Genomic DNA, 26,222 nt, shown 5'->3' on the forward strand with positions numbered 1-26,222 from the left:
GCTTGGATATTCTATAGTAACCTCAGCTTCTCTTGGCCAAAATAGAATTCTAGATTTCCTTTTCACCCCCAATTCTGAAACCCTTATCTCTGATTTTCCCTGATGACATCATCATCCAATCAGTATCCTGTTTATTCTAGCTCTTAAATCTATCACAAGTTAGTTTTTTTTCATCACTACTTTTATAGTAAAAAGTACTTAAGAACTGGTTCTGGAATCAGGCTGCCTGGGTTCAAATTCTGATTCTTACAGTTTCTGTGACCTGGGACAGGTTACTTAACCTTGCTGTACCTCAGTGTTTTGTTGGTAAAAATGTAAACTTATTTGAACAATTTTGAGTAGACAGAATAGACAGAGTAGACAGAGTAGACAGAATGGTTTTTCTCAAATATAAATTATATGTAAACATTATTTTCAGGCCAAAATAGTCTGAGGTCTTTGCATTGATTACATTTGCTATAAACTTCAGACTTATATGGCTTACAAAGCCTTAAATCTAGCCTCTGCTGACCTTTCTTAGCTTTATCTCTTACCTCATTACTCTTTTCTTACTATGATAAGGTGTACTCCTCATTGTTCTTTAAACAGTAAGTTATATCATCCTTGGGGTTTTTGTAACTGTTTGTTTCTTATGCCTGGGATATACCCTCCCTTGTCCTCATCATTCAGATCTTCATTTAATATTATATTTCAGCGAGGCCTTCACTGACCACCCAACTGAAAGAAGCCACTCTGACCATCTGTGTCTCAACACTTTCTGCCCAAGATCTTAATATTATCTAATTTTTATATTTGTGTGTTACCTGCTTTCTCCACTAAAATGTGAATCCTAAATCTCTATACCTGTGTGAGTTCAAACTGTATCCCCAGCCCATAGTGTAGTCCTCAGCTTCGTGCTAAAGTGATGGAGAAACTTTCAAGAATGCAATTGCCTTTATTTTTTATTTTGTTTGCCAAACTTCCTGATCTGTAATGCAGTGTCCTGATCGGAGCCAAGTTCAGGAAAACAGTGCCTTACTTTCTTAGTCCTTAAACTAGATTCAGCTCCCAGTTACCAACTAGACTCTTCATTGAGTACATAGTTGGATTTTTCCAGGTTATGTTGACCACTGAGTTAACTGACCTCTCTGAGCATAAAAGATTTGACATAGCTTCTGGTTTGATTTTACTTTAATAAAGCACTCTTTGAAGTCTTGTTATATACACTTCTTAACTACTGAGCCAGAAGGATTGTTGAAGCAGTTGTCACTTACTGACACTCCTCTTGTTAAGGCATTGAAAGTTAACAAAAATATATAATAGAGCTTGGTACCTGAACAGAAATGTAGGATCACTGATCTCATTTTCAATAGTTAACCTGTGAGTTTAAAGTTAACTATACTGTTTTTAGTTTAATAAGGGAAGGCTTGTTTTGTCACTGACTTCAGAAGTTTCTGTTGTTCTCGTAAATAAGGGCTAAAGAGGAAAATCATGACTTAATAGTGATGAAAGGTATGTGAATGAATCTATAAAATGAAAAAAGACGCTGAAACATGGAACATCTTCATTCTAAAACTGGAAAAAATGTCTAAAATAACTTCTTTATTATGAGCCACAGCATGGACAGCACCAACAACACAATACCTTACAAGGATTTCTTTTTTTGTATTTTACAGCTAGTCCAAATTTCTCCTTGGTAGTAGTAACATACTCTTTTGTACTGTTCACTAGCATTTCAATATTGTTGATGCTTTCTCCTTGTTCCTCTACTAAAAGAGATATCTGAATGAAAAGGTCCCTTAAATCCTTCATTTGGTTCTCCAAATTAACAAGTTCCTTGTGTCTCTGTTCTATCTCTGAGAGTTGTGCTTTAGTGATAGTGATTTCTGTAAGTAAGCATTCATTAAAAACTTCCCATTTTCCTTGATAAAGCATATCATTTACTTCTTCTTCAGGCACTTCTTTTCCAGCAACTTCAAGCTGACGGAAAATAAATGTCTTGCACTTCTCTTGCTTTGCTGCTATTGTGTCATTGTATGTAAACATAGTTTGCTGAAATTGGCGGAACATCGCAGCATGCTGAGATTTAAGTATCCTTGTCACCACTGATGATGGACCATTTTCAGCCTCTGACTTTTTAACTTCTTTCACTAAATCATCCAAACCTCTATTAATGTGTTCTGCTTGGATTTTTATCTCCTTTGTAATGCTAGACTCTCTCTTAAGTAGACTAAACCTTCTCATTGAAGCCACCAGACTTCTCTGTTGTTGCCCAAATTTTTGAACATCATCTGTCAAGTTGTTAATACTCTCCTGTAGTTTTTGGATCTCATGTAGGTGTCTCTCAGCTACAGGCTCTCTTTCATAAATAACAGCTTGCTGCAAAAACACCCCTTGTTCTTCTGCTTCTGTAGTCGACACATGCCTGTCTCTAGAGAGTTCAATTTCCTTTGTTCGTTGCTTTAGTTCTTGAAGTCGGTCTTTCATCTTTCCTTTCCTCTTAAGAAGCAAAAATGATTGTGTCGAACAAATAAGTTTGGCATTTTCTCTCAGTTAGTAATTGGCTTCACGTAGCTATGTGTGTCTTCCAGGAAAAATTCTCTTGTTTTCTGAAAAGAAGTTGAAAAATTAAAAAAATCATTAAGAATTTCCTCATAAAGATAACTGAATAGGATAAGTAATGTAAAATAATTTATAAGTTACTGTGCATCTCGTGGGCCTATTATGAGTCCTGTTCAGTTGAGTGAAGTAGTTGAGAAAGCAGTGGTGATAAAGGTACAGTTGCCCCCAAAATAAGTACTTCAGTGTCATGATACCGTCACCTAATAGATTTTTGTGCGTATAGAGGATATACCTTAGAATGGAAGATCTGGCCATATCTTCCAAGTTTTAGAAGTCAAAGGGCACTCTGAAAATGCCCTTACTACTAAAGATACTGTTCCCAGTTAATTTGGCCTATGTAATGTTAAACCCATTTTGTTAATCATGCATAATTCAGTTAAAATCAGTATAGTGACAGGGCAGATTCCATTTGAGCACTTGAAATAATATAGGTAATGTTGAATTTATTTTAAAATTTCTGAGGCTTCTAGATGGATTAACATATTATTTGACATAGCTTTTTTTCCCCATTGCATACATATGAAAACATATTCTTGGTTTGATTATGCTGGTTTCTCATTCTTAGCATTCCTTTGCAAAGATATCCAGACTCGGAACAAAATTTATATCCATTCATATTAAGTGCTGTGTTTTTCAAACATGAGGTTATATAAAGTCTTGTTTTGGGGTGCTGATAATATTGACATCATATCCTATGTTGGTAGTTATCCACAGGATTAAATTTGGTGTACATGATTTATAAATACTGATTTATATACATATATAATGATTTGCATTTATGTGTGTGCATGTGTGTGTGTGTGTGTGTGTGTGTGTGTGTGTGTATACACGAAGTGAGTAAGTGGAAATGCAAACTGGTGCAGCCACTGTGGAAAACAGTATGGAGGTTCCTCAAAAAGTTTAAAAATAGAGCTACCCTATGACCCAGCGATTGCCTTACTAAGTATTTACCCAAAGAATACAAAAGTACTAATTCAAAGGCATACATGCACCCCAGTGTTTATAGCAGCAATATCTCCTTCCAAATTATGGAAACAGCCCAAGTGTCCTTGGACTGATGAATGGATAAAGAAAAGGTGGTATATATATACAATGGAATGTTACTCAGCCATAAGAAAAAATGAAGTCTTGCCATTTGCAATGACATGGATGGAGCTGGAGTGTATTATACTAAGCAAAATAAGTCAGAGAAAGATAAGTACCGTATGATTTCACTCATGTGTGGAGTTTAAAACAAATTTAACAAATATAAAACAAATCAGTAAAGGAGGGAAAAAGAGAGAGAGGCGAACCAAGCAACGGACTCTTAATTATGTAGAGAAGAAACTGATGATGGTGACCAGAGGGGAGGTGAGGGGGGCGATGGGTTAAACAGACGATGGAAATGAAGGCGTGCACTTGGCTGTGATGAGCACCAGGTGTTGTGTGGAAGGAAGTGTTGATTCACTATCTGAAACTAATACTCACTGTGTTGTAACTTAAAAAATATATTGAAAAAGGCAATCTATGTTAATAAAATATTTTCACAGTACATCTTGATTTTAGAAATGCACCTTTCATGATATTTTTGCAGGTAAGAAGCTACTGGGGAGTTAAAATAGTGCATTGACTTACACATAATATTGGTATAAGCCAGAGAAAAATCAACCAGTATTACTTATGTTATGTTGTTATGCTATGGGACTTAGTGTTTGAAATGCTTATGCAACTATTTTTGTAGGTGAATTGGATGTTGTCACAGAAGGCATACTTATCAAATATGTTGATGGCCCAGAATTTGGGGAGATCTTCAGAATGTTGAAGTACGGAATTGGGATTCAAAAAACAGCATAGGACACCATACTAAAAGTAACAAGATTATGTTTAACCAGGACAGATGTAAAATATTGCAGCTGGTTGTTTAGAAAATACCTTTACATATATAAAATGGAAGATCCTGTGTTCATAGCAGTGCTTATGAAAATTACTGAAGATTTCTACCAGAATAATCATTCTTTCTGTCCGAATAATCATGCTTTCATGAATAACAGTGTCATGTCTAGACTGACTTAAAGATGACTCTAGGCTAGATGACTTTAGGCTAGTCAAAGCAAATGGAAGAAGGACTGTGTTAAGTTCTGATGTTTTAAGATGAAAATTCATAAATTGTGAATTTCCAAACTCTCATGGAAAGATGAGATTGGAAGACAGTAGTGCAGAGAGAATCATTGAAAGGAATGGAAATCCTTGTCCTGCAAAAGAGATGTAGAGAATATCTACAACTGTTTTCTGAAATGTGTAGGTCTGTATATATAAGAGGAATTAGACTTACTTGGTATTATTGAAAGAAAATGGATGAAAATTACATGGAGAGAGGTTTGATTTAGTATCAAGTGGAGTTTTTGAGCAGGTAGAGTTGTCCCAAGATGGAACAAACTGCTTCATGAGTTAATAAGCTTGCCATCACTGGAGGTGTTCAAGATTCTTGAATTATGACCCAGTTGAGAATGTAGAAATGAGGCCTGCATTGCACAAAAAGTTAAACCAGTGTCCTATGGGACACCTGGGTGGCTCAGGTTGTGATTGGGATCAAGCCCTGCATTGGTCTCCCTGCTCGGCGGGAAGCCTGCTTCTCCTCTCCCATTCCCCCTGCTTGTGCTCCCTCTCTTGTTGTCTCTCTCTCTGTCAAATAAATAAAATCTTCAACAAAACAAAACAAGTATCCTAATAATATTCCTTTGGTTTTAAAGGACTGGTATTTTGTCAAATAATTATTGAGGCTTACTATATGCAAAATTTTAAATGCCATAGTATTTATTCAGTAGTACTTGTCCTTGAATAATTTACTCTCTGAGGGGAGTTGGACAGTATACAGTTAAACAGATAAGTGAGACAATTTTAGATCTTGACCAATTAAGCAAGTCTTTTTTAAGGAGGTATTTGAACTGTGAGACCTAAAGTTGAGAAGATGAAAAGCCAAGGGATACTGTCTGGGGTGTAGGAGATGGGGTGCAAAGGCAATGAATAGGTTCCCAGAAAGAATCCCTATAAGTTAACTAATCAATTTCTGCATTTTTCTTACGGGGAGATTGTGAATCAGAAAACTAAATGTCTTACCTAGAGCTTGTTAGTAGTAGTGCTGGTTAAATAATGCCAGATGTCCTGGCTGCTAGACCAGTGCTTTTCCCAGCATAAGGCATATAACATAAATTTCCCAGAATAATATATATTTCATAAAGCTGGGATCATCTATATGCTCTTTTGTATTCAGTATTTTATTAAATATCTTATGATTATGTTGGTATTGATATTTAAAAACACTCAAAAACATTGGGAAGTGATTGTAGAAACTTTTTCTTAGGTGGCAACTTTGATAATTTACAATATACCTCTGATAAAGACTAACCGTCTTTCCAGTGTAGAGGGAGGTTGATGCTAAGTCAGTTAGCTTAATGATTTATCTTGAATAGCTCCCTACTCTTTGTTTGGTTTAGTGTTATTTATTACTTCCTTATCTATACGCTGTCTCTGGCATTACCTTATTGATGCTGAAAATAAATTCCTCCCCAAAGTGTTTAAGATGTCATATTGCTTTTGTTATAGCTGTCAACTAGTGTTTAAGATGTCATATTGCTTTTGTTATAGCTGTCAACTTTTTCTTTTTTAAATCAGCTTTTTAAATGTGATTTTTATTTTCCTCAAATTAACACATACAGTCAGTTTAAGAAAGAAGTCAGACCACTTCAAGGCTTGTAAAGATAAACTGCTGATACCTGCCTGCCCCACCACACCTCATTTCCAGTTCCCCACTCCCAAAGGCAATACTTTCCAACTCCTTAGCTGTATGTTGCTTTTAAACTAAGTAAATTTGCCTGTATAGGTGTTTCTGCTTTTTCAATTTTAAATATTATATTGAATCTCTGCTATGAAAGTTGTGGATTTAACTTTGCCTTCAACCTGAGCCTTGCCTCAGTTTTTCCCTCTCAATATAGTTAAATTTTTGGTTGGTCAGTATTCTGTGTTTTTTATTATAATTACATATTAGTTCAAATATTAATGTATGCCAGACTCACATAAGGTACTGTGGTCATGTTTCCTTTCTCAGATAATTTTTTTCATTGTTTCTAGGCCTTTTCAGTGGATAGAGCTAGGAAATGTGTATTTTCACTTTAAGAAAGCTTTTCATTGAAATATTTGCATATATACAGAAAATGCCCAAAATAAAAATGTATAGTTTGATGATTTTTACACACCCATGTAATCACCACACAGATCAAGAACCATGTAACTTAAAATTTCTCCTGAAGATACTAATTAAGTTTTTCAATTGCCTCATTTTGTTCATGTGCATTAATTCATTCTAAAACTCTTCAATTGAACTGAAAGTATCCTCTCAATATATTTAAATATAGTAGGTATCCTTTTTCTTTTATTTCCTCTTATTATTGGATCTTTTGAGGCTTCTTTCCTAGAACCCTTACCTATCACCTGATTTACCACACAGCTGTTGTGTTTAGATATTTTTCTCCTGTCTTGTGTATTATCTCCTGATTCCTAGTTCCTCATCTCTATTCTAGGTCTGTCCCCTTGATTTTGGGGCATACCCATAGTTTTCTTTCAAAACATAAATGTAGTGAAAACTTGTATTTCTGAAAGTGTTTTTATTCTATCCTTAACACTTGAATGATATATTTTCTGCAGATATAATTCTTGCTTGGAAATTACATTCCCATAAAATTTTGAAAATCTTGCTGCATTTTTATTTAACATTGTTTGTTGCCCTTAAGAAATCTGTCAAATTCCTGGTTTATATAGGGTCTTTTATTTTCTTTCTTCCTTTCATGAAAGTCTTGGCCTTTTCATTTTATTCCTGGTGTTCTGAAATTTCACAATAACATGACCTGGGGTACATCTTTTTGCATTAATTTACTGGAAATTTAGTGGCTCTTTTCAAGCTGGAAACTCGTGTTTAAAATCTGGGGGGGAGTCCTAAGTTTTTAAAAACATCATCTCTTCCATTTTCTTTGTATTCTTTTCTTTGAAATTCCCCTTATTTGGATGTTGACTTTCTTGGCTATTTCCCTAACTTTCTTAGTGTCTGAAAGGTACAGTAAGTTGCCAGAGGCCACACAACTAAAAAGTAGCAGAGCCTACAGTCAGATATAAGCTCACCTGATCGCAGATCTGTTCTTTTCTCCCCATTCTATAGTGAATAGAGATAGATTATCCTAGTGAAACACACTACAAATTATGTTGACCTGTATCAAATATTGTGTTATTAGTATAAATACTATAATAAATTAGTATAAATTACTATAAATACTAAAATAAAAGTGTTTTGTAGGAGGTAATATAGCATATCAGAGCTAAAATAATTATGTTGTTTGCAGCTTTATTATGACCTTTAATATAATTAGACCAAATTAAGCACTTTACAGTTTAGAAGAGGAAAAAGAATTGGTTCTGATCTCATAGATCTATGTTATAGAAAGTCTCTAAGAAATTGTGAATCCTATCCTTGGTACCATGTAGATATAAGGATTCTTATATTTTGTTTTGGCTTGTAGTAATAGGCTGAGATAGATAGGAAGTGAGCTATACTTCATTTCTATATATGTACACAGATTTCTGTTTTCTACTAACCTGTTAGTATGAATTCTTACTGCTACAATGTATATACTATGCAAGACATAGCTATGCTGCTTTTTGTACTTAAACAAAAACTGACTTGTGTTCTTGCTAATATCCTTTGGAAAAAAAAAGGAGTAAGAAGCTCAGATGAGAAATGGAAGGGGGGACCAAAACAAAGCCAATTCTGATTTTTTAATTCATGATAATTAAGTCCTATTTAATGCTCTATATGGCTAAGTAGCTTTTGGTAATGTTTAAATTTCACAGTTCTCAAGAACTACAATGTCCCCAACTTTGTCCTTGGTTTCGTGGTTTAGAAGAAATCCTGAAAAAAAAACCCTCTAACATTTTTATGGCTGGATAGATCTTTTCTTTTCTTTTTTCTTTTTTATTTTTTTGAATTAGAAATAAATGATCAGGGGCTCCTGGGTGGCTCAGCGGTTAAGCGTCTGCCTTTGGCTCAGGGCATGATCCCGGCGTTCTGGGATCAAGCCCCACATCAGGCTCCTCCTCTATGAGCCTGCTTCTTCCTCTCCCACTCGCCCTGCTTGTGTTCCCTCTCTCGCTGGCTGTCTCTATCTCTGTCGAATAAATAAATAAAATCTTTTAAAAAAAAAAAGAAAGAAAGAAATGATCAGTGCCATCAAAAGTCTTTTTCTCAAGCGTCATAGTTTGAAAAAAATTTTTAAGGAATAGAATATATCAGATTGATACTGTAACACAGTGTGCCTTTGCAAAGTGCTTTTGGGAAGGTAAATTTTACTGTCACTGATTTTGGAAACCAACGTATTTGACTCTCACCCTTATAAAGATTGTCTTTTCTTGGGTTTCTGTTCTTGAAAGAATAGTTTCCCAGAGTACCACACTTTCATATTTGCATAAAAGTTGCTTTAAGGAATGCTTCAAAATATATTGATAGTATTTTATATTCCTTAATGCTGATAATTTTACCAGGAAAATAATTTTACCAGGGGAAAAAAACAAGTAAATATTCCACATCTGTTTTTCTGTAGATCTCAATATGTTATTAATATTAAAGAGTCAGATTTCTTTTCAGTGTTATGTATCACAACATGTATATTATAGTAAATAACGTTTATATATAATCAGCGATGCAGTTTATACTGTGTTCATCTTGGTTTTTAGATCCAGTGTCTTCGTTTACTTCTTTTGAACATTTAAAGTACATTTATGTTAAAGATACTTTACATTACTAGATTATTTCTCATTTCTTAGGAATAAATTCCTTCGTTTGTTGTGGCTACCGACTGTTTCTTCTGGTGGTGGGCAAGTGTATTTTGTGAGCTTTGTCTTTAGTGGGTAATTCTGTTATACAGCGATGCCCTGAGTGCTCTGCGCTATACATACTCTTAACCTATTTTTTATGTTTGGCACTACTAGGCCTCTTTGGAGCTTGCCCAGTTTAACCCAGGTAGAATAAATATGTACTTAATTTTTCTCTAGTGATTTCTATAGCCCAGGTAATCTACATATGTGTCTGATTTTTTTTTTTTTCCTAGTGATTTTTATAGCCCCAGTGGATACCTCCCCTCCAGCTGTAATCTTGGACAAACCAACAGATTTTCCTATATCTGTATATGGACTATATTCTATTTTTTCTAGTTTACTACTTCATCTCGGAAGCCCAGTTTTTGTCCCCTATTATGCACAAACTCTAAACCTCCCCCCGCCCCCCCAGGAAAAAGTATTTGCATGGAATTTGCTTTAATTCCTACTTTCCATTTTAACTATGAGTGTGTTCCCTTTTCAATTCTGGCATCTGGAAATTTCACTTTCTTACTTCAGATATATTAATGCAGTTCTAAATTTTGTCTTTTTTTCCCTTAAGATTACATCAAACACTTCTATATGTTTGTATAGGGAGGAATATCTTGACTGGAAGTCATAGGTGATTATCTTTACAGAGTTAACTAATTCAGAATGTTCCTTAAGTCCTTGTTAGTCTGTCCAAAAATTGACTTAATATAAGTACTCAGGTGCACTTACATGTTATATATAAATTGCATTTTCTAGTAGTTACATGCTCATAACTACATGCATAACTATTTCCAATTTCACTGCTTAATCTTATAGCTTCATAAAGTAGAATATTAGGCAAAATGAGATATCTAAGCATATTAGAATTTGAAAGTTGAAGAAACAGAGTTCATGAAGCCATAAATTACAATAGCTTAGGCTGCATGAAATTCATGAGACCACCATTGTATGTAATCTCTTCTGTACCTTAAATTTATTTTTCTTAGTGTTGGAAGAGTTCTATCCAAATATGAATAATCTTTCAGCCTTTTTAGCTTACTGTATTGCTATACAGTTTTGAATTGTACTGTTAATAACTGACTTGTGTTTGAGCTTAAACATGGTATTTGCAAAAAGAAAAAAAAACTAATTTATAAATATGGTAATCAACTTTCACAAATTGTTCTAGGAAATAGAAAAGTAAACCTTGTATGACTCAAAAGTTTCTCCACCCTATTACAAACGGGACATTCCCAGAAACAGGAATATAAATAAAAATTACCTAATGCTTTAAGAAATATGCCCTGGGATAGATACTGACAGAGTTAGAGATTTTTTTTTTTAGTAGGACATTTCTTTCTGTAGTTACTATTAAATACAATATTTTAATAAATATAACCAGTTTTCATACAACATAAAACAGAGTACTCTTTTGCTTTTATGAATGAAGACAACTTGCAATATTTTTCTAGTTCAAGGTGAAAGCAGCTGTTACTGGAAAATTCACCTCTTTGGCTACTTAAATATGGAAAACTAAAAAAAAAATATTAGCAAATTGCATATATTCTCTTAAAGCTTAAAATCTGATATTTTTGTAATGCAGTCTTTAAGTGCTTTTTTCATTCTACTTATTTGTTGTAAATAAGTTGTTAAATTATCTTGCTTAATGGAACAAGACCATGTTTGTTTAAGGATTTAAAAATTGTATAATTTTGAACTCTCATCTGATTAAGCTGTATGCACATGAAATGATTTTTATATTAAATTTAAAACTACATAGCCATGGAGATAATATGTTGTAGGTATATCATAGCCAACTTTCAAGTCCCCCTTAAAACATTTTTAAAAGTCATTATTATTTTGATTGAAAATGAGTTATCTATATTATAGGAATTATAAAGTAACTTTGAAGAAATATCAAAAAATAAAATAAGTTTTGGTTAGGCTTCTATATATTGCTTAATTTTGCAAGTATCAGACCTACCTCTATATATGTTACATTTAAATAATGCTGACTTAAAATTTTTTAAGTATCAAATCAAATACATTTATATTAAATTTTATAATTTAAGTACTTTCAATATACTAAAACATTAAAAATGAGTATTGTAATATTTTTACTGTAGTCCTTTTACAACAAAATTATTTTCCAGTTTCTTCCAGTTTAAAAGATTTTCAGAAACAACAATGAAGAAATTAAGACCTTATAGAAAATTATTTTAACTTTAAAAAAAAAATTACACGTGTGTGTCAAATTTAGGCATAAGCTTCTTTTCACAGTTAAATGTAGAAGTGTTCTCTAAAGTAAGCACAGTATGAGTAATTTATAGTCTGTCTAAAAAAGAATTTTAAGTTATTTTTAGGCGATTTGACTTTCTCATGTTTCCAAAATGAGAAGTTATTTTTTAAAGGAATTAAAAGAAAAAGGTTGATTTTTATTACAGTGGTCTATTCCTAAGAACTCTAAACCCAAATCTTATGCAGTATATTAGCAGTGTAAATGAACAGTTCAACTACCTGTAGCCTGGTCCAAATCTGAGCAAATGAGTAACATTAATTATCTATTGAGTTATTTTTAAATGTGACACATTTCAGTCTATGGATGTCTTGCATTGAAAAGTACAAAAAAAAAAAAAAAAGAGTAGTTTATTTACCTTTGTCCTGTTCTTTTTGTTGCTTTCCACCTGCGGTGTTGGAGTTCTGCCCTTAAGAGAAAAACTGAGTATCATCTGTAACATTTCAACCAAATTATTTAAGCCCGTGTCTTATGGTTCACAGGCTAATTTCTGTATGACTTTCATATAGTTAACATAATTGAAAGCCGAATAATGAAGTCAAATATGTTAGACATAAAGTTGTCCTTTTGCTGTTAGTATCAAATGAGAAGAACAAATTGCTTACTTCACACCTGGAGAATCCGGTTTTGCCTGTTAGCTGCCCATTCTTTAGATTAAAGGAAGATCATTTTCATTGGAGCTAGCTGGTAACAGGAAGTCCTTGTTAAACTGCCTACATAGAGTATTTGGCACAGTCTCTGTAATGCCAATTCTGTATTATATATAAAATACATTACTCACAAAAAAGGTGATTTGTATTTAAACAGAGGTTACTTTGTTTTCTTTAGGTATCAAAACTTGCTATATATACAGAATTTAGAATAAATAGGAATGGAAACAAACTTGGTGTAAAGGCTTTTTGTTCCATTTACTTTAAAATGATTGAATTCTATTTTATTTTAGGAAATCCCAAAGGCTTAACTCATGAAATCATCAAATTTCAGAACTACAACAGCCAGAAAAGAGCTTGTCTTTAAACCCTCCATCCTTTTCTTTTTACTTATATCTGCTATTTTCATTTTAAAATAAGTTACTTTATAGTTTCAGTGTAGAAAAACTAAAGTTATGCAGCAATCTGTGATACTGTTTATAATATCAGTATAACAATTCAAAATTAATTTTTACCAGCGTGAACTATTTATAAGAAGTTTTAGAAATGAAATTTCTCTCACACTACTAAATATCCTTACTTTACCTTTTTTGCTGCCTGAGTTCTATGATTTAAGGGTAAGAGGAGGGACATTGCTATAATATCTGTCAAAATAACATTTACATTTATTCTTTGATTTAGTAGTCCTACTTCCTGGAATCTGTTCCCAAAATAAGAAATAACTCCTTCACACACTTTTTTTTCACAGCACTCTTTGTGAAGACAAATCACTGGAACGACAACTCAGAAGTCCTTCAGTGTAGGCCTGGCTGAATAAACGAAACATCCATATAATGACCATTTTGCTTATTAATAAAGAATATAGTAATAAAAAGATTTTTTTATGCTGCTCCAGGGTAATTTATTTACTGTTTTTAAAAAAAGCATGGTGGTGCTCAAGAGTGTATATAGTATACTAACTAGCTTTAGGAAGAAATGGAGGGTAGAGATACACACACACACACGCACAAATACCCCTCCCCATCACCAGTCAATAGCAATGAATTTCCATGGTCCCCAAATTGTGTACTTTAAAATACCATTTCCCCCATATAGGTGTTTATATTTTCAAAAAGGAACAGTGGGAGGATGAACAAAAAACTAATGAAAATAGATACCTAAAGGAGAATGGAAGAAATAGAGGAAAAGGGACAGAGATGAAAAATAGTTCTGATTGTACCTTGTTTTTATAGTTTTGTATTTGGAACCATATAAACATTTTAAAAATTAAATCTTAAAAAAATAAAACTATCTATAAAAGGTAAAAGAAGCCTGAAACAAATGAACCCAGGTACATATCTGGGTGGTGGGATAGCCACACAGAGAGGGATAATTCCAAGTAATTTTAAAACTGAGTATTTTGACCCATGCATCTTTTGTGGGCTGTATCGTAGAGACAAAAATAATCACAAAAATCTTGATCGGCATTTAATAGGATTGTTAGTAATAATATTGGTATTGTTATGTTGAAACTCATATATGTTGTAGGATAAAGAAATAATGTCAGTGTTATTAGGAGCTGTAGTTTTCAAGCATGAGAAAAAAAACTAAATAAAACGTAAGTAATATTTGATTTAAAATGGAAGAATCAATATGAGCTCATGATTTTAATTTTTTTCTTTCTTACAAAACATTTTTCCTACCTTTATTCACTGAGAGGGTCTAGAAGCAATGGCATTAATAGCAATAAATGCCCATAGTCCCCAGACTGTGATCTTTAAAGTACCATTTCCTTCCTTACTGAAAGGAATCAGGGCTCCTTAGAGAAATTGAAGACTCCAGGTCTGGGACATTGTCTTTTTTATGAGAAATCAAAGAAGCTATCAAAGCCTATTGGAGTTGTACCAAAAGAACACAGGAGCTAGTTCAAAGGGGATTCCCACTGACCAAAAATGGGTAACTTTGAGCCTCAAAAATAACAATGACTATGATAAATTGAAACACATCAAAGACATTTTTAAAATCCACGAGTTCATAATGATATCCCCCCAGAAACCAAAGAAAGCAATTTGGAGGTTGATAGGGCACCAGTTCATTCTAATGAAAACTAGGAAATGAAGGCAAAGGATCAAACATTTATGTCATGATTTTTATAAGCTCCTATAAAATAATGAAATTAAGGAAAGGTCATTAATGGCTGTTAAAATCATTCAATGAAAGAAAGGTTAGTGGGGAACTTTATTTTGGATGAATCAAGCTTACTCCAGCCGAATCCACTGATGCATTTTAAAATCATTTAATGTTCTATAACTAGATATTCTATGCCTTCTCGGTATCAGCACCATCTGTGAAATACGCTTGTCAAGATTTCAACTTGAAACTCATGCAGCCTGTACATCTAACTGCAGATGTCACATCTACAGATGTGCATTTAACTATAGATATAGGAAGTACTGGGTATGCATGTTAAAATGACCTTATAAGGAAGATAGTCGAATCCTAAACACAGGAAATTCTATAGAAATGGGACTTGTTTTGTTTTCAAATAAATGTCATGGAAGGAAACGAGGTGGTGGTGGTGGTATTACAGGGGTATAAGTGTTGGGACTGGGGACAGTATTAAGAAGATTTAAATGAATACATTGTAATGTGTATCTTTTTTGGATCTGAATTTGGACATACCATTATGAAAAAGATTGAGGAATGTTATTTTTTTTTTAGGTGTGAAATGGTATTATGGTAATTTTTTTTAATTTTTAAATTTTTGGTGAAGTAACTGGGCAGGGAAAGTAGAGGAAATGTAGATGAGCAACAATAGCATAATGTTGATAATTTAAATGTAGTTGATAAGTCTTTCATTAGATTTATTATTCTATATATTTATTAAATAATATATATTTGCCTCTGAAATGTCCATCAAACCCTGACCAAGACAATGTTTTATTAAACTTCTGATCTCTGCCATCTGGTAGGCAAACAGTATTATTTTGTAGTAATTCCTATTTTTTTAATAACTTATTTTGGTTTTTCATTTTGTTTTTCCCCAATTTGTTCCTGAGAAGCATGGTTTTTATGCCCAATGCTATGCCAAGTTAATTAAAAGTGACCCTATCTCTCAGTAAGTTGCACATCTATGTGGACACATTCACACACTGAGAATATAGATGAGCTCAAATATTACAGGCTCAGTGTGACTATCTGGGTGTTTAAAACATGATACAGTTTGTATTTTAAGAGGATAAGGACATAATTAATATGAAAGTTGGAATTGATAGCTGAGGGCAGTGGAAGTTCACTTCCTTTTCTCTTTGTAGCATTTTTTGTTGTTGGCCTGTTGCCCTATTGCTTGTTTTCTTGAGACTTCTGTTTAGTTGATTTTTGCTTTTTATGGGCCAATTCTTACAAACTTATTTTAGCAGTAATAAATCGAGAAAAAAATGATGAAATAGATACTACAATACTTTTTTTAAAAAAGATTTTGTTTATTTGAGAGAGAGAGCATGAACGGGGGAAGGGGCAGAGGAAGAGGGAGAAGCAGACTCTCTGCTGAGCAGGGAGCCTAACTTGGGGCTCAATCCCAGGACCCCGGGATCATGACCTGAGCTGAAGGAGACACTTAATGGACTGGGCTACCCAGGCGCCCCAATACAGCCATACTCTTTTGAACCAGTGTGTTCTGTAATCAATAGGCTTAAATCTTTGGAATAAGAAGAACATGATAAAATATTTTTAAGTGGCTTTATGATTATGTATTTGCTATAAAACTACTTCATCTATGTCTCTCTAGGTTGGCAAATAAACAAGACAAAGAAGGGGCTTTAGGAGAAGCTGATGTGATTGAATGCCTGTCTCTGGAAAAACTGGTCAATGAGCACAAGTGCCTATGTCAAATAGTAAGTTTTTGGTGGGTTTTTTTGCCCTATGAGATAGTTCAGCATAACTTAGTTTTTATAGAGGTGATAGGCGATTACATGATTTATTAGTGTCTTAATTTTTTTTTACCCAGGAAATCATATTCTCACTCTTCTTTTGATATTATTTAATACTGTAACATCTATTTTCTGTTTAGTTGTTACTTCCATAAACTTTCATGATTTCAAAGACTTTATTTAGCTTTGCTTTTTGTTAAAGATATTGCTGATAGGACCTGTAAGTTATACAAACATGTCATGCTATAAATTTTATAGAATGGTAGAGTATAAATACAAAATTTAGTGACAGATGTTATTATGAGTTTTGAAGAATTGTATCAGGAGAGTTATCCTACAATCTTAGGAAAGGTGGACGGAGGATTTAGTTTTTCATTCTGGTTTCAGAAGATGGCCATTAGGCTATCAGTCTTAAAAGATGTTTACTGCTATAAATTCCGTGGTATATAAGGAGTTAAAACTTTCTGCTGCTTAATAAGTAGGGGCGTTTTTCTTGTGGCAGTACAATTTTGTCTTCCATTGGGTTTAAAATTATAACTGGCACTGTCGACTTCTTATGTCATAATGTGTCTCATAGCTTACAGATACAATCCATAAAATACTTCAATTTACATGTACTAATGTTAGTTTAGTGATCATTGCAAAGGTGTCTTTTGTAAGTTAAATAAGCAGGTGCTTCATATCATTAACCTAATGAGTTAGTTTTGATTTGCCAGTAATTATATTAATGGTTTATGAACAGATTTTTGTGGAGAACTTTTAGTTTTAACCTTTAAGTCAAATAAATTGCTGTTTTTCAGGAGCCTTGTTCAGCAGTCTTGGGATATGGAAAGAAAATTGACAAGTCCATTAAAAAAGGCCTTTATTGGCTGCTGCATATCATTGCAAGAGACTTTGATGCCTTAAATGAACGCATCCAAAGGGACACAACAGAACAGCGTGCTCTTGAAGAACAAGAGAAACGAGAAAGGGCTGAACGAGTGCGAAAATTACGAGAAGAGAGGCAAGTAGATTTATTTGTGCCACAGCACACTTGCAAAGTCAAGAGCACCACAGCTTTATGAATAGCTTTTTAGTTTTGTCTATTCAGTTTCTTGCTTTATGAAGATGCTAGGTAAAGTTTTTATTTCTGTGGATTTTTCTCTATACAAGTTTGGGTGATAGGGTTCTCATTTTCCTAGTGGTGTTATAATAATTAAATTTATTCTTCAGGTATTTATTATTTCCCAGAGTTTGAAGGTTTTTTTTTTAAAGATTTATTTATTTATTTATTTATTTATTTATTTATTTATTTATTTGACAGAGACACAGTGAGAGAGGGAACACAAGCAGGGGGAGTGGGAGAGGGAGAAGCAGGCTCCCAGTGGAGGAGCCTGATGTGGGTCTCTATCCCAGGACCCTGGGATCACGCCCTGAGCTGAAGGCAGACGCTTAACGACTGAGCTACCCAGGCACCCCAGAATTGGAAGATTTTTATCTCTTCTTATGGGTACCTTTGATGCAGTGGTTCTCAATCAGTGGCGTGATTTTGCTTCTCAGAGGACATTTGGCAATGTTTAGAGATATTTTTCTTACATGGGGGTAGCTGGAGTGCTACTGGTATCTAGTGAGTAGAGGCCAGGGATTCTGCTAAATATCTTGTGATACACAGAACCATCTCCCACACAAAGAATTATTGGGCTCAATATTTCAATAGATTGAGAACTCCTTCTTTAGTCTAAGCAAAGAGAGAAGGTAAGCTGTTAGTGGATCTGTCAACTGAAGCAAAATCCGATCTTCAACACTAGTTGTGTCAGAAAGTAGATTAAATTGCAATATCTCAATATTCTAAAATATGTTTTAAAAATTATTTTGAAAATATTATGCTTGAAAGCAAACTTTAAATGCAATTTAGCAAACTAAATTTAAAAAGAGGATTATATAAATTCTACCACAGAATCATAATCTTAATGTTCAAGGAAGTACACAGATTTAATTAGAAATTGAGTTTAGTACTTAATACCATGATTCAGCTTTCTTTCTCCACTGGATTATTATGTGGTAGGAGAGGGGAGAAATGAAAAGATGTATGTATATGTGTGTATATATATATATATATATATTTTTTTTTTTTTTTTTAGAGAGAGAGAAAGAGAGGGGTAGGGAGGGGCAGTGGGAGGGGGGAGACTCTTAAGCATGCTCCACAACCAGCGAAGAGCCCGATATCGGGCTGGAACTCACAACCCTGAGATCATGACCTGAGATGAAAATAAGAGTCGGGTGCTTAACCAACTGAGCCACCCAGGTGGCCCAAAATGAAAAGATTTTTTTTTTTTAATATAGAAAGGGAGAGTGCGTACACACACGCGCACACACACACACACACACACACACACACACACACGTGCATGGGGGAGGGGCAGAGAAGGAGGAAGAGAGAGAATCTTAAGCAGGTTCTGTGCTCAGCATGGAGTCCAATGTGAAGTGGAGCTCAGTCTCTCCACCATGAGATCATGATCTGCGCTTAAATCAAAAGTCAGACGCTTAACTGACTGGGCCACCCAGATTCCCCTAAAATGAATAGATTTTTAAATGAGTTCCTGTAAGATACAAAGTTGTCTTCCATCTATCTAAGTAACATTGGCCTCCCATGTGCTTTTACCATAGTTGTAGTCTGGTAGGCAAGAACCCACTAATTACCCTTGGCGATGCTTCCTTGCACTCCTGAGGAACTCCTCTGATTAGTGGTATCTTTCATTTAATTCAGAGATAGGACTTAAAGAAATATTTCCAGAGATAACTCTCTATCCCCAAGTGCTCAATAATATGAGCAGATTATTCATCTAGGTCTTTCTTGATACCAGTGTGAGGTTTTAGTAAATGTGAGAATCTTTGGTTTTCTCTATCCTAGAGTATCGTATTTTATATAAAGCTCAGTACAACCAGTCATTCATGGAAGTTTACCTTTTATTTTCTGAAGATTCTTTTGCTTTTCTTCCACTAAGAAAGCAAACAAAAAGAACCAAAAAAATTGAGTTGGATAAAAGAAGTCTAACGTTAGTCATTTTTTTTTTCAAGTTTTTACCTTTTCCCTAAAGATACTCTAGATCGTGTTATGGCAGGCTTTTCTGTTACCCATTCCCCTTTCCTCCTTTCTCCTAGCCATGTCGCTTGTGGTCTGAGCCCTCTCCTATTGAGCAAAGAGACTCTGTAATTACAAGTAAATTGGCATTTAGAGAAGAGTTACTTAAAAAAAAACAAAACTTTTTATTTAATTAAATCCAATTGAGTAGGTTCAGATATTTTTGAAAAGCAGTAAAACATGCTATTGTTGATAACCTGACATACTAGATTACCTGAAATTGCTTAGTAATAAATGAATAACATTAAGAGCAATTACTGTCTTGTAGGTATGTTCATTTATAGAGTGCTTTTACATACAGAGTGCTTTGTCTACACAACCCTATGAGGTAGATATTTATATTCACGTTTATGGGAAAGCCAAGGCTTAAAGATCCAGATGGAAGTCCAGGGTCACAGAGGTAATAAATCTAACTCTTGGTTTCCTATGTTCAGAATGAATGGATCTATCTTTCCATAATAGAACATAATTAATAAGTGTCATAGTAATGAGCATTCATATTCCCATACTTACAGTGTAGTTGCAGATCTACAGTACTTATTTTTCTGTCTTCAGCTACTTGTTCTAAAAAGTAACTTATTATTCTTAATGCCTGGGGCAATGTTAACTATAAAAAGCAGTGATAGTAAGTGCTTCAGTAGTAACTAATGTGGAAATATTTATTTAATCTGAATGATGTCGGGCAACTTAGTTTTGTAGTATCTCTACTTTTATACAACAACGATTGTTATCCAGTTCATTTGTGACATACAGCCTGACACAGCTCTGAAGAAGGGTGTTAACTAAAGGACTTATTTATTTGTTAATATCAATGAATAGATCGGTATTTGTTTGGGAGGGTAATTAAGAAATCGATGAATATAAACCTTTGGGACATAGAAAATTAATAAACAGGGGCGCCTGGGTGGCAAGCGGTTAAGCATCTGCCTTCGGCTCAGGGCGTGATCCCGGCGTTTTGGGATCGGGCCCCACATCGGGCTCCTCCACTATGAGCCTGCTTCTTCCTCTCCCACTCCCCCTGCTTGTGTTCCCTCTCTCGCTGGCCTGTCTTTATCTCTGTCAAATAAATAAAATCTTAAAAAAAATAAAATAAAATAAAATTTCTTTAAAAAAATTAATTAACAAGCACCACTGACCTTAAGAAGTCAGTAATAGGGAATATTATTTTTGTCAGCATTTTCTTTTGTTTTTAATTCAAATGACCAACTATGGAATATTACTCAGCCGTAAAACATAATGAGATCTTGCATTTGCAACAGCATGAATGGACCTGGAGGGTATTATGCTAAGTGAAATAAGTCAGACAGAGAAAGACAAATACCATATGATTTCACTTATATGTGTGATTAAAAAAAAATAAATGAAAAACAAAGCAGAAGCAGACCCATAAGCACGGGGAGCAAATTGATGGTTGCAGGGGGAGGGAGAGATGGACAGGCAAAATGGGTGAAGGGAAGAAGGGAAGTGGGAGGTATAGGCTTCCAGTTATGGAATGAATAAGTCATGGGATGAAAAGTATAGCCCAAAGAATATTGTGATAGTGTTGTATGGTGACAGTGGCTACATTCGTAAGCATAGCATAATGTGTAGACTCCTCAAATCACTATGTTGTACTCCTGAAACTAATGTAATACTGTGTGTCAACTATACTTCAAATAAAAAGTTCAAATGATTAATCTTACATGGGGCTTAGAGGCCTATTATCTGCATTAGGATTTCTGAAAGTCTCTCCATAATTCAAAGCCACATCCAGATGTTTAACTTACTCAGCCTAAAAGCCTTAAACTTACTACAAGTGTTCTAAAACATGGTTCAGCGTTTTCTCATAAGGAATTCCCAATTTTTCCCTCAAACGATAGAGAACAAAGAGAGCGAGAGCAGGCGGAAATGAATGGAACCAGCAGCCTAGCTGAGTTGGACCCCGAACCAATTATTGTCAATCCTTTCCAGCCAATAGCATCTGTCATTCTTGAGGTATGGATGGTAGCAAATGTAATTTTTATAACTTAAGTTATCAAGTTGGAAGATAAGAAAGGAGGTGGGGAGAACTGTTTCACGAGAGATTATTTCTAAAAGAAATTAAATGGGTGAAGTGAATTAAAGGCTTGCTGCTTTTTCTTCTTCTTTAAGTTTACTTTTTGACTAATATAAAAAGGAAAGCTGACTTCTGAATTAACTGAGAATGAAAATGAAGATTGAATGTAACAACTGTCATAGTTACTGTCCTGACAAATCTCTTTTGTCATTTATTTCATATGATAGTAATGTATTTACTCTTACTTACATGGTCTTTTCTCCCTGTGTTACTGTTACTATCCCTTTAAAGTAATATTTAAATGCTTATGATGCATATTAGAGTATGTAAATGATTTCCTAATTATTTTCCTATGTTACTTCAGAATGTTTGAAATTATAGTAAGTTCTTCTATATATGAATATCATTTATTTAATTTCAATTGTCAGAAGTTTTACCAAAATTAATTTTTAGACTTTAATCATGGAGAAGTTAAGAGACTATGTGTGTGTGTGTCTGTGTGTCTCTATCTTTGTTTTCATTTTCTGCTGGTGTCCAGAGTTCTCATTGGCCCTTGCTTTAATTACCCTCAACAGCCATGCCTCCTTAGAGGCAGAGCTTCCTAAATCTCCATTCACTTAGAGCTTAATGTGGCAGCTGGCGTGGTGGTCCCACCTGTACATTCTCCATTCCTCTTCCCCTGTCACTGCCTCCTTCCACACAGGTGCTCATCTGGAAAGGTGGATGATTGTTTCTTCCTTGGGGCTGCTGCTGAGGAGGGAGGCAGCTCCACAGGTAAGAAGATGATTGGATAGTTTTGGTATTGCTTGATTTTGCAGAATAATTGGTAATATGAGATAGTTTGTCTTAAGTTGCTCAGATAACAGAAGGTTAATTGTATTTAATCTTTTTATTAACCCTACTACATTTACCATAAGTATATATATGTTTTTCTAAGTACATTAAAGCTGTCTTAATAACTTGAGCTATTGATTTATCTCTATCCTATTAAATACTATGGTTGCCAAGTTTTGTTGTATGTTCTTTAAAAAATACTGATAGAGAGGAAGGAAATCAAGTTTGACTTTTCACTTTGAAACATGCATTTTCTCTATATTTGTAATAAAGCTCACCTCGTAAATGATGACTATTTTATAGCACCATGTTAATAAATTACGTAGAGGGCCTTAGTGCTTCTACCGACATGGTATTTTTCATGATATAAAGATGTGAACAATTATGGTATTTAGCATTGTATACCTCATATTCAAAGTCCCTGAACTAATTAGTGGCATACAGAAAGTACAGTTACTATGCTTTTAAACTATGTTAATTTTAAGAATATGATCAGCAAAGAAATGAAATAAATGAAAACAAATTACCTAAAATCTCGTTTACCAAGCAAATTTTCTTTTCATTCCATAAAACTTCTCCTTTAAAATGTTTGCATTTTAGAGAAACACCTTGCATTCCTTTGATTTTACCACAGATTAAAAAAAATGATGAGGTATTGTTTCCAGAATAGACAGACAAATCAATGGAACAGATAGTAATAAACCTAATGCATGAGCATTTAGTATAAGATAAAGGTGACATTTCAAATCTGAGAGAAAAGGGAGTTAGAACATTTGTATACACTCGCAGGAGAACTTTCCCAAAGCAGGATAGTCTAGCCACAAATCATGAAGTGAAAAACAGATCAGTCTTATTATATTCAGTTTTTAAACATCTGTTCTACGAAGTTAAAGGCAAAGAACAAACCCTAATGAAAAACACTTGAGACACATAAGACAAAAAAAGAACCCTTAAAAATTCCTATGAAAATAATGAGAACCTAATAGAAAAAAAGGTTTTGAGTTACCATGGATAGTTAACTAAAGAAAAAAATAAAAATGGCAATAAGGTTGCTTAATAGTTCATCTTCACTAGCAATAAAAAAATTAAACAATTAAACTAACACTGAGGTAAAAATATGTATTTATTAGTTTGGCGGACATGTAAAAGACTGATGATGATATATAGGCATTGAAAAAGATATGGGGAAATGTCACTTTCCTAACCCTTTGCCTGTAGTGTAAATTGATTTTAGCTTTTCTGAAGGGCAGTGTGTAGTTTTATATTGATCCAGTAGTTTCACTGTTAGGAATTTATTCTAAAATACTCATTCAATAATCGTATTTCTTAGAATGAAAAATTGAAAATAATTTGTCTCTTCATTAGGAGTTGGTAAATTAAGTTATGCTATAACCATTCAAAATGATGATATAATTGGTGAAGGTAGTAAGAGCTAACGCACATAGCATTATATAACACATACAGCTAATGCTTTACTATGGGTCAGGTACTATTCTAAGCACTTCATATATTCATTGACAAGGAAAGAAATATATATTCTTAAGTAAAAACTTTAATTCTTTTTTGTTTAAAAAACATGCACAAATATGTATATGAAAAGAAACATTCAATCACATTTATGTATGTTTGTGGGTGGCGTATGTCTGTATGTGTGCGGGTAGGAAAAGAAAAACACCTCTTATTGATTATGCGCCAAATAGAGATTATTTCTTGATTATGGAATTACTGGTAATATTTGTCTTCTTTCTTTATACTGTCTGTGTTTTCTGAATGTTTACCAATTAGTATGCTTTAGTGATATATTCAACAAGTAATTTTTTAATAGAAATATCACAGTGCCCTGAAGTTTCAGAATGCTTTTGGATTATTTGATTTCTTCTGTAAAACTACGTTAGACAACAATTATATTAAAAATGATATATTTCATTTTTGTTAGAATGAAAGAAAACTTGAAAAAGAAAAAACGAGACAAAATATGGAGAAAGACAGTGATGGCGGCCCCCTGAAACATAAAGTGGAGCATGAGCAAATAGAGACACAGAGCCAGATCAGTGACAGTAGCCAAAAAAACAATGAGCTTGGAATAGTAGAAAATTATAAGGAGGCATTAACACAGCAGTTGGAGAATGAAGATGAGACAGACCAGCGATCATCAGAATCAGGTGATAAATCTAGTTCAAAAACAGAAAAAATACACACACACATACAAACGCACACACACACACACACACATATACACAAAACTTAACAATACATGTCTCATTTGTCTTGATTATTTTCACAAAAATGTACTATAATATTTTTTGTCTCCAAATGCAGTATATGTCAGGGTTTTCTCTTGGTTTTTACTTTTTCGTTAGTGAATTTGCTAACTTTTGTTCTTATTCATGATGCCTTAAAATTAGTTCTTTGTAATTTAAATTACTTTCAGCAGAAAATTCTGCTTTCAGTTTTATTTCATAAATTTTGAATATAGCACAGTCCCAAGAATCCTTGGAATGTATTTAACCTTTAAAGCTCATTTATGGGGTTTTGTTGGGGTTTTATTTTAAACTTCATAATACTACAGTCAGCATCACTTCTTTTATTGACTTGCTATTTCTACAGAATGCAGACATGCTCAGTTGAACATTTTTAAAGTCAATAGCCATTTTCCTCTTACTTTAATATCATATAAAATCGTTAATTCATAATTGCTTTTCTTTCTCTAAGTGGCTATGTGATTTAACAGAAAGTTCGTGTCTTTGGTGTTATAGAATCAGGCAACCTGGGATAGAATCTAGATATTTGTTATATTACACTGTATTGTTTTTCAGTCTTAGTTTCTTCATCTCTAAAATGGAGATAAGCATCGTTTTTTTCCACGGGTCTTTAAGGTTACTTAAAATAAAAATAACCCTGCAGTGTTCCTAGTGCAGGGCCTGATCTATGACCCAATAATCATTACTTCCTTGCAACTTCTAGTTAGCAGTATGGTTTCATTATATGTAAGAACTTTTGTACAGTATCAGGAAGGTTATGAAGAAAAGATGTAATCCCTGAGGTTCAGATTAGCTAACATGGATATTTTGATGTATAAAATTAGATTTGAAACTTACACCTTTTATAAGTTGGGAAGGTAGGGCAGCCATATTCATACTCATGTAGTTTTGTTAACAGAGTTAAACAGAAAGTAGATTTAAAGTGGCCTCTCAATATATTGAAAGAACTTTTGAACACTAATACTCTTTGTTAAAGAGCAAAAGATTTGGCAGATTTGAAAATATAGTGTAGGAAGAGCTAAGATAGTCAATCATATAACTATAATAATAATAATTAACATATTTTATACCATAGAACATGGTTTCGGATATATTATTTAATGCAAGATTATGTTATTTAACATAACAGTCCTAGGGTATATTATTCCCGTTATTTTGAGTAGGAAATCAGGGACTTGGAGAGATTGAGTTACTTCGTTAAGATCATATATCTCATATGTGGCTGGACTGAGAGCCCGCTTCATAGCATCTGCCCATCATCCTGTGCTTTTTCGTGACCCTGAGGTAGTCCCATCCTGAAATACCATATGGTTCTGGACTTTCTCTTTCCTTTCTCTCAGCTGTAAAGCTTAGGTTTTAATTGTAAAACGGTATCTTTGTTTTTCTCTGGAGTAAAATGTCTCAAATGGCACAAGTAATTTGTTTAGAAAAATAATGTGTTTCTAAACATGTTTATATTTCTCATTGCTTTGCAGATTTCATAGATGTTAGCTATTTCTCATATAAGAGATAATTCCCATTTTATAAAATGTATTACATATATGTAAATTAAGCAGCTGGGATTGTCAGTTAAGATATTTCAGTAAATTTGGTGTTTGGTATTTAACTATTATGCCGTACAGGTTTTCATTGTTAAAGTTTACATGTTA

At 33.7% G+C, this 26,222-nt stretch overlaps 2 protein-coding genes across 6 annotated transcripts in view; one reads left to right on the forward strand and one right to left on the reverse strand.

The window, feature by feature from the left end:
- Positions 1-26,222, forward strand: part of ARL13B (ADP ribosylation factor like GTPase 13B) — a 67,681-nt gene that overhangs the window by 29,716 nt on the left and 11,743 nt on the right. For all 5 annotated transcript variants that reach the window (XM_002929314.4, XM_011237327.3, XM_034657101.1 and 2 more), the window contains 4 exons: positions 16,181-16,286; positions 17,123-17,325; positions 21,303-21,417; positions 24,249-24,474. In XM_002929314.4, the coding sequence (XP_002929360.2) occupies positions 16,181-16,286; positions 17,123-17,325; positions 21,303-21,417; positions 24,249-24,474 (650 nt within the window). The remainder of the gene's footprint in view (positions 1-16,180; positions 16,287-17,122; positions 17,326-21,302; positions 21,418-24,248; positions 24,475-26,222) is intronic.
- STX19 (syntaxin 19) lies at positions 1,585-12,211 on the reverse strand. Its single transcript, XM_011237329.3, has 2 exons — positions 12,123-12,211; positions 1,585-2,588 (listed from the first exon to the last, which is right to left on the reverse strand). Exon 2 carries the CDS (start codon positions 2,464-2,466, stop codon positions 1,585-1,587), a length of 882 nt encoding a protein of 293 aa, XP_011235631.1. The 5' UTR covers positions 2,467-2,588; positions 12,123-12,211.

The sequence above is a fragment of the Ailuropoda melanoleuca genome, chromosome 1, assembly GCF_002007445.2.
Source record: "Ailuropoda melanoleuca isolate Jingjing chromosome 1, ASM200744v2, whole genome shotgun sequence".
NCBI lineage: Eukaryota > Metazoa > Chordata > Mammalia > Carnivora > Ursidae > Ailuropoda > Ailuropoda melanoleuca.